The sequence below is a fragment of the Eptesicus fuscus genome, chromosome 14 (genome assembly GCF_027574615.1).
Source record: "Eptesicus fuscus isolate TK198812 chromosome 14, DD_ASM_mEF_20220401, whole genome shotgun sequence".
NCBI lineage: Eukaryota > Metazoa > Chordata > Mammalia > Chiroptera > Vespertilionidae > Eptesicus > Eptesicus fuscus.
In genome coordinates this window covers 12,253,876-12,265,017 of record NC_072486.1, presented here as the reverse complement: position 1 = coordinate 12,265,017, position 11,142 = coordinate 12,253,876, and the positions used below count along the sequence as shown (strand labels likewise).

The 11,142-nt window shown below is 44.2% G+C and overlaps 1 protein-coding gene and 1 long non-coding RNA gene across 4 annotated transcripts in view; one reads left to right on the top strand and one right to left on the bottom strand.

Annotated features, from left to right (window-relative positions):
* Window positions 1-3,686: 3,686 nt before the first annotated feature.
* LOC103291881 (cytochrome c) lies at window positions 3,687-6,180 on the bottom strand. Of its 3 annotated transcripts, none has more exons than XM_008147997.3 (3): window positions 6,053-6,180; window positions 4,810-4,987; window positions 3,687-4,699 (listed from the first exon to the last, which is right to left on the bottom strand). In XM_008147997.3, the coding sequence occupies exons 2-3, from the start codon at window positions 4,976-4,978 to the stop codon at window positions 4,551-4,553; spliced, it is 318 nt and encodes a 105-aa protein (XP_008146219.1). In that variant the 5' UTR covers window positions 4,979-4,987; window positions 6,053-6,180; the 3' UTR covers window positions 3,687-4,550. The 3 variants fall into 3 exon arrangements, with proteins under 3 accessions (XP_008146219.1, XP_054582136.1, XP_054582135.1); XM_054726161.1 differs by lacking the exon at window positions 6,053-6,180 and adding an exon at window positions 5,871-5,937; XM_054726160.1 differs by lacking the exon at window positions 6,053-6,180 and adding an exon at window positions 5,175-5,370.
* Window positions 6,181-6,440: 260 nt separating this feature from the next.
* Window positions 6,441-11,142, top strand: part of LOC129151417 (uncharacterized) — a 53,879-nt gene continuing 49,177 nt past the window's right edge. Inside the window, exon 1 of the long non-coding RNA XR_008558098.1 lies at window positions 6,441-6,494. This is a non-coding gene — a long non-coding RNA (uncharacterized LOC129151417). The remainder of the gene's footprint in view (window positions 6,495-11,142) is intronic.

Genomic DNA, 11,142 nt, shown 5'->3' with positions numbered 1-11,142 from the left:
CGGTCTGTCCCAACTCAGGGCAGGTGACTTAGAAAATTATCTATAGATTTCCCCTATTATCCCCAAACTAAAAAGATTTGTCAACTCAGTGCAGATGTAGTTTCCCGGTCTGATAGAATATATGCAGTTTATCTGTTTTGTTGGGAGTGCAGTTCCAAGGCAAAGTTCCTGCACAGAGAAGAAAGCCAGCATTCAACTCTTCCAGTTTCTAAGGGAGGGGAGGCAGAGGACAAGGGGGTTGGGATGGACATCAGATTGACCACACTGCAGCATATGTAACATCTGGAGCTGCTGTCTGGTGCAATTGAACATTCTGAACCATATTTAAATTAAGAGCATTGTTTTTTGTTTTTTTTTTAAATGTTTTATTAATTTTTTACAGAGAGGAAGGGAAAGGGATAGAGTTAGAAACATTGATCAGCCGCCTCCTGCACACCCCCTACTGGGGATGTGCCCGCAACCAAGGTACATGCCCTTGACCAGGATCGAACCTGGGACCCTTCAGTCCGCAGGCAGACGCTCTATCCATAGCCAAACGGTTAGGGCAAGAGCATTGTTGAAGGTAAGTGATGGTGAACAACCTTCCCTGTAGTCAGAAGTAGAGAATTCATTATCTGAAATGGGAGGCAAGGGCATGTGCTTTGAGAAGGGAAGCTAGGGGTAAGATAAGCTTGAAGAACATGATGAACTTCTACATTAACCCCTGGGAAGACTGGGGGAGAATCTATATATATATAAAAGGCAAATATGGCCTAATTGGTTTGGCTCAGTGGATAGAGCGTCAGCCTGTGGACTGAAAGGTCCCAGGTTTGATTCCAGTCAAGGGCATGTACCTTGGTTGTGGGCACATCCCCAGTAGGAGGTGTGCAGGAGGCGGCTGATCAATGTTTCTCTCATCGATGTTTCTGACTATCCCTCTCCCTTCCTCTCTGTAAGAAACCAATAAAATATATTAAATAAAAAAAGGCTAATATGATAAGTGTCCAACCATCCAGGTAATGATGTCACATAGCAACACCCAGCTTCCTCTCCCTAGTGACTAGCCTCCTTGCAGTCATTCAGCCCAGGAACACAACTTGCTTTATAGCCAGGTGGAAACACTTTACACTTTAACCAAATGTCTGTGAAGCGTTTTCCCGTGCCTCATCTCATTTGATCCTCACAGAAGTCCTGGAGTAGGTAGATAGGAGACTCCGTGGAATCCTATTTTCTTTTCATGAGCTGGAAAATGGAGATTTAGAAAGCTTAGAAACTTGACCCAACTGAAAATAAGAATGGTGGACCTTGAAAATGACTTCAGGTTTCTCACTGCACAGAATATAGTCAAACACTGCTGCAGTTAATTATTTTACCCTTTGTTCTCCCTGAGTGATCTACAATAATATGCTTCATGTTGATATTTACTGCTGTGTTGCTGACAATTACCTGAAAGAGAAGTTGGGGTGCTTCACTGGGCTGGAAAAAGTTTAGCTAAATCAGAAAGCTGGTCTAATTAAGCAAGTTTATTATATATATATATTTATTATATATATATATATAAAAAGGCTAAGTTGACTCACACATGCGCGATACATATACAGCTCTGGCTAGCTCCAATCGCACGCGTGTTTCGATCTGTCATTGTTAATCGTAAATTTGGTTGACACTTCCTTATAGAGAAAGGGCGAATAGTGATGATAAAAGATTTCTTCTAGCCCTAGCTGGTTTGGCTCAGTGGATAGAGCGTCGACCTGTGGACTGAAGGGTCCCAGGTTCGATTCTGGTAAAGAGCATGTACCTTGGTTGCGGGTACATCCCCAGTTGGGAGTGTGCAGGAGGCAGCTGAATCGATGTTTCTGACTCTATCCCTCTCCCTTCCTCTGTGAAAAATCAATAAAATATATTAAAAATAAATAAAAATAAAAGATTTCTTTCCTTTCAATGTGCACGATTTCATGCACCGGGCCACTAGTAAATATATAAAAGGACAGACACAGCATGTCTGCTGGTTCAATTGAATCAGCAAGAGAAATAAAAATGAGAAAACTGGAGGGATATGAGGTTGTAATCAGATTGGTGGAGTGGGATTTCTAATTTCAGACGTGGGGAGGTTCTTGAAGCAATGACAAGTCTAAATTGCAACCAACCATGGGAAAAGTGCTGAGAAGAGTTAAAAATCAAATAAAACGTTTGAGGCTACAGTGGCACTAAGGATGGGTCATTCATTCCCTTGTGTGCAGCTATTACCATTATAATTTAAGAAAAAAAAAAAAGAGAGAGAGAATGAAGTATATAAGCTAGGTGCTGAAGTTGTAGTGTATGATCAAGGTCCAGAAGTACAAACAGTAAAGGGCCCATAAAGAGGTCCTGAATCTCACACAGGCAGTTCTGCATGACAAAGGAAGAGTGATGACCTGGAAGATGCTAAGACCACAAAGCCTCTTGTGGACACTGTGCAAGAACAAGCAGGCTCCACGTGGGAGGGCTGCAGAGGTTCAGAGGCCTGGAGAGAGCAGTCTCTAGTAGGGAAAGACATGTGAGTTCTGTAAAGAGGAAAACAGAGATGACCCAGTTTACGTGGAGTTTAGAAGGCAGGGTCCATACGTGTGATACTCCCAAAGTAATGCTCCTGTGCAAACTTTGGCTGTAACAACCTCTGAGCCTGTTAACTTAGGTACAAAATAGGGACAGCACAGCGGGTCCGTGAATAACATCATTTTGTTAGAAGAGATGCCACAGGAACTTCACTCTTGTTTATGTCAAGTAATCTAGGGTAAAATTGGTTTTGTTATATGCCATTTAGCTCAAGTTGCAGAACCTATCCACAAGACTTACTGTACCTGTTCCATGAGGTAGTGAGGATAAATTGAGATGTGAATGCACCTTGTAACTATAAAGCAATTCAAGTTATGGGACTCGAATTTGGGAAAGTGCCTTGCTGAAGTATCTGGATTACCAACGGATGATTATAGCTGTATGTACATGAAGATTTTATGCCAATGTATTTTTATTCCATGTGTGAAACTTAAACTCAGGATGGTAAAAAAAATTATAATCAAGGGTGTCAAATGTCCTAGAGAGCATAAGACACAGTTGAGAATAAAAAGAATAGACATGGCAGGTCACTGCTAACTATGGGAGCGGTAATTTTTTATGTGATTTCCAAGGCATTTGACCTGGATTTAAATGAGTATTTCAGTGCTTACCAGTTAAGAGCTTTCACAGATGTCAATGAATGCTTAATAGCAATCTTATGAGGTAGATTACTTCTATTCTCCAGATGGCAAAAATGGGATTGTGCAAAGCTCACCTGTAAACCAAGGGTTGAGAAGCTTATTCTATAAAGTGCCAGTCTGTATATTAGGCATTGTGGGCCATACAGTCTATAGCAACTACTCAGTTCTGATGTAGCATGAAAGCAGCCCCAGAGAAGACATAAATAAATGTGGTTGTGTTCCAGCAAAGTGGTTATTTACCAAAACAGGTCCCATGGGCTGTTCGCCAACCCCTACTCTAAATATGATCTAACTTTAAACCTGGCATCTTCTGCATTGTACCACAAATACAACTTAGTCCAATGGTCACAGAGGACAAGTAAATGTAAGCTAGTAGTATGATTAGTAACACTGCTGCATCATTTGGGGCTATTGTACTTTTCAACCATTAAAATTTGGGCATCAGGCATTAAATCAAGCACATTAGCAAAATCATGATCTGTGACTTTGTTTTTAATTATCTTAAGCCTTATGATGACATAATTTACAATTTTGTGTTGATCTATTCTCTACTTTAATCCTAGTGAGCTGGCAAAAGCACCATTACCAATCACACACATATATAGTCAATGAATAGCTATTCAAGACAATCCTGAATTATAACTTACTGTAGTATGACAAAGAATTCACAAAATTTGCTACTATATCTTGTCATTCTGAATTTTAAAAGCACCTGACCTTAAAGATCATCTATAAAATGTAGAAGTGTTAAATACTCTTTATTTGATATACAGAAACCACACTAAAATGCCTTTCATTCAGTAAAAGGCAACAGTTTAGATACAGGGAATTTTGTTAAATTGCCATAGTTGGGACCAAAAAAGATAAAATGGTCACTGCCAGCTTATCTGCAGCCCTTCCTTTTAACAGGCTAATGAACACAACTTGGAACACAAGCAAGTCTTGCAGGTCTAAGAGACAGTGAAGGGATTTCCTCAGAATTTAAACATATTAATACAACCAGTCATATAAATCTAAATATAAGCCAGTCTCCTACAGGTTTTGAGATGGCACTCACCACCTCTGTGAAAAGTTGAACACTAGGAATCAAGTCCAACCATATTTTTAGAAGGGAGGACAGTGACAGGGTTGCTGAACCAAAATTATCATCAAAGCTCAAAAAGCTGACCATATTCATTTAACCACAAGCCAATCTTATTTAAATCAGGACTGCCTCGAAAGAAATGCTCTATAAGCCATTCATGATCTGAATTCTGGTGTATGAGATCAATTTAAATATGGTACACATAAAAAAAGTCATGAGACATTTGTAATAAATAAGGCAGTGGCCAACTATTACTCATTAGTAGCTTTTTTGAGATAAGCTATCAAGTCTGCCCTTTCTGCACTCTTCTTAATGCCAGCGAAGATCATTTTTGTTCCAGGGATGTACTTCTTGGGATTCTCCAAATACTCCATCAGTGTAGCCTCTCCCCAGGTGATACCTAAATAAGAAGAGATGTGCTGTTCAGTATTTTACACTCCTTTTGAAGGGTTTACCATAGGTTACATCCATGGAATTTGTGCTTCAGTTATTTAACTGTCTCCCTCTTACCTTTGTTCTTGTTGGCATCCGTGTAAGAAAATCCAGGGGCCTGACCTGTCTTTCGCCCAAAGAGACCATGGAGATTTGGCCCAGTCTTGTGCTTGCCTCCCTTTTCCACAGTATGGCACTGGGCACACTTCTGAACAAAAATCTTCTTGCCCTTCTCAACATCACCCATTTTTAAAATCTAAAAACAAAAGACTCAATTTATTAAGTCTTTCCTCCAAGTAAAAATATAGTGCAAACCAATCCATCAACGATCACTTCATTACCAAACCATTGCAAATCTATGACATTAAACCTTCACTTAGTACATTTGCAATAGACGCTTTCGTACCAAAATACTATTTGGAAGAACTGCCTTAAAAACACACCTCTGTTTAAGTGAGGGAAAAGTTAACAGCCCAAGTAAGCAAAACGGGAACCTAATCCGAAACTGTTTCAAAAGATGAGGTCGAGGTCAAGGTCACAAGTGAAGTTTGAAGGGGAGTATGGTAAGCCCCAAATCGCAGAAATCCCAACTAAAAATGCCTATGTATTCAGACTACAATTTAAAGCCACCCCTCTCGCTAAAGATGAGACAAAGTACATTAAGCGAAGAGGTCGTGGCTGACTCAGCCTGCTCAGGTCACTCTAAACTGCCCTGCTGTGGGTGAAAGGTCAGCGGCGGGCTGCGAGGTCTCCCAGAAACCCCCGTTCTCCAGCTCTGGGATCCCTGGGGGCGACCACGAGGTCACCCATCCGGGCCGGTTTCAAGGAGACTGTGTGACGAAGACTTCCTGAGATGCCACAGCTATCAGGTTTAGGGGTGAACAGACGGGTGGTCAGAACAAAATTACCCCTTATCCGAGAAGCAGCAGTTCTGACTCTCTTTGAAGGAGAATGTGGAGCGCTGCGCACCTCCTCCCACTCCCCACCTCACCCCGGAAAGTCTTATCATTTCCGCAGCCCCTCAGCCCCAACAGAAAGGCCACGTTCACCGGGGTCTGCTTCCAAGCAGCCTCCGGGGGTTTCAGAGCCCTGACCTAGTTGGCTGGGAACCCCCGCCCCCATCTCAAGCCGTAGCCCACCGGGTTGAGACTGGCCTCAATTCAGGCTCCTAACTCTTGGCCCGGCCTGCCCGCGCGGGCTCCACCCGGAGATCCCAGGCGCAGGCCTCCAACCGCCCGCGCGCTCCCCACGCTGCTGTGCGCCCCCACGGATCGGCCTTCACCCGCTGCCACCTGCTGCGGACTCCGCGCCCTGCGCTCACCGCTCGTTAGTCGCGCGCGACTCGGAGGTCCCCCACTCGCCAGCCGGACGTCCCGCTCTCTAAGTCCAAGGACACGCCGGTCCACGCCTAAGTACCGGTGTTGGTGCAACCGAACTCGCTCCGCCCTTTTGCGGCCCGACGTGCGGCCTGGCCTACCGATACGCAATGACGTTGCCGCCTCTCATTGGCTCTAGCCGCCGGGGCCCTGCGTCCGCGACCAGCGCGCGCACGCCTGCTAGCAGGGTAGGGTGCACCGCACAGGTGCCCTTCCTTCGGAAGCCCCTCCGCCGGGCAGTTACGACAGTCCGCTAGACGTACGTCACGGAAGAGGTTCCGGGCGGGGCTGACATCACCGCCCGGTCCGGCCTTTGTGTGCATGCGCGTGCCGTTGGGGAGGGTGGAGTGGCGTCCCGAGGTGGATCGCGGGCGTTGTCCTGCTAAGGTAACGGCTCTTGGGCTCGCTGACGTGTTGCCTTTGGAGGACGGCGTTTTGGCTTCCGGGATAGAGACGTGTCCTGGCTGCTTCCCTTCAGCTGGCGACCTTTGCACGGGCTTGGTCACACTTTCACGTCTGGTGCCAGCTGCACCCGGAGAGAGAGCCTGGAGTCAGGCGTTGGAACAGTTGGACACGTGCACCTGACCTTCCTTCCTCCAACCCTTTAAGTCACCTTCCCAGTCTCCCCTTGATGGCCGCCCCAGGACGGGGAGGGGCACTGCCGGCGCGGCAGACTGGATTGTAGCTCTGGCCCCTCTCCTGCCGGCTTTTTTTTTTTTTTTTTTTCTGCCAACGCCAGTCTCTTTCCCTCGGAGAACCAGGAGGGTGTGTAGGGCAGCCTCTAGGAAGCAACGCTGTCACACGATTAGCAAATTCTTTGACCTCTAGACCGGATTGCGCCACATCTAACCTAGGTGAAGGTCATGTTCAAGTGAGCGAATGTGGTTGGAGTCATATTAGAATGTTGGTTTGATCACCACAGCTTCCAGCTGTAGACTTTTCCCTCCACCTGGCTCCCCTTTCTGACGTGCTCCACTATATTCCTGGAAAGTTTCTTCTTGACGCCCTTGTCCCTCCAGTTCAGCCCCCGAGTTCTCATGGGTTTTTCCTCTTCATATTTACTGAATAGGTATTATGTACCTAGAGGACATCGGTGAGGACTTTTTTCGGATAGGAATTGATACTCGAGCATCCTTTCTCCCGACCCCAAGTTAAGCAACAGATGCTAGGAGGTTGAACTAAATGACCTCGGATCCCTTCCAAACCACTGGGCCTATGATTCCTGTTCTAGGCCACCCAGTTGCTTTTTCTTTTAAAGAAAATTATTAAATATTTTAATAGATTTTTTTTTTTTTTTTTTTTTTTTTAGAAAGAGAGAGGGAGAAACAGCCATGTGAAAGAATGTCCATCGGCTGCCTCCTGCACGCCCCTTCCTGGGCATTGAGCCCCAAACCCCTGGGCATGTGCCCCAACAGGGAATCGAACCAGCCACGCCTGGGTGCATGGGATAACGCTCAAACACCCGCCAGGGCTCTTTGTGGTTTTAATTTGCATTTCCCTAATGGCTAATGACGTTGAACATCTATTGTGCTCATGGGCCATCTCTATATATTCTTTGGTGAAATGTTTTTTTGTCCATTTTCTAATTGGATTATTATTTTACTGTTGAATTTTTAGAGTTAATGTATTCTAGAAATTAGTTCTTTGTTAGATAAGTGGTTTTTAAAATACTTTCTCCCAGTATATAGCATAGCTTTCCATCCTTTTACCAGGATCTATTTGCACAGCAAAAGTATTAAATTATGATTAAGACAAACTTATCCATTTTTCTCTCATGGAATACATTTTGGTGTCAAGTCTAAGAACTTATGCCTGAATGAAGCAAATCTAACAAGCATTCCCTCTGTAAGGCACACCGCAGACTTGTACTTGCCAACACTAGACAGCGATTCAGCACTATGCTTGGGGGCCATTTGAAACAGCAAAATCATCAATGAAAGACACAGAAAATATGAAAAAAAAATGTGGCAGGAAGTAGACCACAAAAAGGACACTTTGTTTACAGTGTGAGAACTGGAAAAAAAAGGAGGCAGAACGTGGCCATGTTCAGCCTCGGCTGGGAACTCTCTGGAAAGTTGCTGTCAGTGTTCTGGTGGCCTGGTGGGGGCGGGGGCAGCGCCTCTAGACGGAGGAGTCAGTGTTTTACAAGATGGTTGTGCTGGTTATTCTCTGCTCGCCTATCCGGATCCATTTCCCACCCTCTTTTGACTGAGGACAAGGGTGTCTAAGGATGGTACCCTCTGAGCCACTTTGCTCTTGGCGACTGGTTGGGTTTGTCAGTGGAGGCACCTGTAATGCTGGGCCCTTCCCTTTCCTGGAGGGTTGGGAGTGCTAATGCTTCTTGCTATTGCTGGCTCCTGGTACCCCACTATTGAGGTTTGCATAACCCTACCCACATCTGTGTAAATAGTCCTTGCCCTAAACTCCCCTCAGGGGAGGCCTCGGGGGCCTGTTGTCTGCTGAGACCCTTACTGATAAAAGTACTCATTTCCAATTTTCAGAATAGTACCCAGTCCTCAGCTAAACTTATGTTTTGCATGCCAGAAATCCTGTTTTACCTTTCTTCAGAAAATAATCCTCAGGACTTCTGCCAGGAGGAGGGAGGGCAGTTACCTAGCATGTGAAGGAAGAGGGGTGGGGCAGGAGAGGATCTAGGTAGCCAACTGTGTCTTCCCCTTCACTCAATCTTCCTTGATTTAGCAACCCCCCACCCCACTCCACCCCTGCCTCATACATGCCTGATACTGAGTTCCTGAGCCTTTTGAGGATTCTGATGTGTAAATTGGGCTATTTTCTCCACTGCCTGGGTAGGGCTCTAGTGTCTCTAGCTAGTTAGGATCCATCGTTTTTATCCATCTCCTTTCCAAAATGTTCCTAACATCTCAGCTCCTATTCCCCCTATTGACCTATGCTTTTACATATATATATAAAAGCCTAAGTGACCATTATGACTGAACAACTGGAACGACCAGTCAACCAGGTGCTATAACACACACTGACCACCAGGGGGCAGGCGCTCAATGCAGGAGCTGCCTCCTGGTGATCAGTGTGTTCTCACAGGGAACCTCCCATGGCCCCTTCCCCTAGCCGGCCAACCTCCTGTGATCCCTCCCCCCTGCCGGCAGGCCTCCTCTCCACCCGATAGGCCCCAATCTGGGTGAGGGGGCTGGGAGGGGGAGCGGCTGACCAACCTCCTGGGGTCCCTTCCCCCAGCTGGCCAGTCAGGCCAAGGGATCCCACCTGTGCATGAATTCATGCACCAGGCCTTTAGTATATAGGATAAAATAAAAACAAAAACAAAGAAGTTTACTATAATTTTCGTGGACTTTTTAAAGTAAATGAAATTATATGCATTGGTTCACTCAGTCTTAATCTGGAAGCCTCCATAAATATTTTTTGAAACTATTTCACGAGCATATGTTGAGCATATTTGGAGTGTGTTCTCTGTCACCTAAATAAGGCCAGATCTACTAGCCTTAACAACCAGCAGTTGGGAGTAGGAGTGCTGAGGATGATGACTAGGACAGACTTCTGAAGAGAAGGCTGCACCGCTGCTGCACAGATGGGTGGAGTGAATACCCATAAAGTGCAATTGTCTAGCCCTGCAACACAGGCCAAGTGTGCATTCTAAACCCCCAATTCCTATACTGCAGTGTTGCATCTTCCAGAGTTTGTTCTTTGGAATTCTAGTCCAATGCTATGCTTTATGATAAAAGGGTCAAATTAGTTTGAGAAATGTGTATACTCTATCCCCTTCACCTTGGGAATTCCCAGATATGTTATATATTAAAATCTATGGAGAATCCTGCCATAGTCACATGATTGACTTTGTTGCCCCCAGTTTTCTCCAATATTACTTTACCATGTAACTTTTTGCTTCCATAATATCTAATATAACTAGTACTATAGAAAAGACTTTGGAAAAAATTCCATAATATTAGCCCAGAATAATTTTTAAAGAGGGTATAACCAAATGACATGTCGGTCATGAAGCAAAACCAAAAATTTAAAAGACATCTCAAGCAATGCCTCCTAGAAATTCCTTATGAACTTTCCATGATAAACTGTCTAAAATGTACCTCTTAGCACATTAAATGAATTTATCTGCATTTGGGGTAGCTTAACTCTTGTGGACGGACACCTTCCAAAATGATGAGATTTGGCTTGATATCAAGCCATTCGTTATGGTCTATTATGTTTGTGTACCCTAAAATTCATATGTTCACAACCTAATTCCCAAATATATTTATGAGGATGGGGCCTTGGGAGGTGATTAGTCACGAAGGCAGAGCCCTCATAAGGGGATTAGTGCCCTTATAAAAGGCTCCAGAAAGACCTTCACCCCTTCTACCATGTGAGGACACAGTGAGAACCTCACCAGACACCAGATCTGCCAGCACCATCACCTTGGACTTCCAGCCATCCGAACTGAGAAATAAGTTTGTTTATAAGCCACCTAGTATATGGTAGTTTGTTGTCTAGCAGGCCAAATGGACTAAGACACCATCCTTTCTTATCAGAATAAGAACTCACCAGTTATTAATTAAAGCCATTGCCAGATCTTGACAATAGAATCATTTTTTCCCCCCTGTATTCAAGAAATGGTTATGTTTCTCTACTACAGGTATAAAGCTTAGAGTGTGTGCATGCAGAGCATTTTGGGTTTCATTTTTTCTACTGGCATTTTGTTCACGTTTACATAAAAGAACAGGGCCTGCATACTTACTTTATGAAGGAATGTAGTTTGCAGAGTTGTCTATCCCTCAATTGACAGGGCATTTGAGTTTTTTCTTTTGTACCTAATGTTATTTTGTACAAACATTTACATAAAGGGATAGTGTTCACCTATTTATTTTATTAAGGTAATATAATTTGTACAGACATCTGTCAATTATTGGACATTTGAGGGTTTTTTACCCCCGGATATTCATTTAAAAAAAAAAAGTAATGTAAACTTTGCCATACACATTGTTTTTCATGGTTTTGGGAAATTACTTGGAATATCATTTGGAAATGAGATTAAAGACTATAAGTG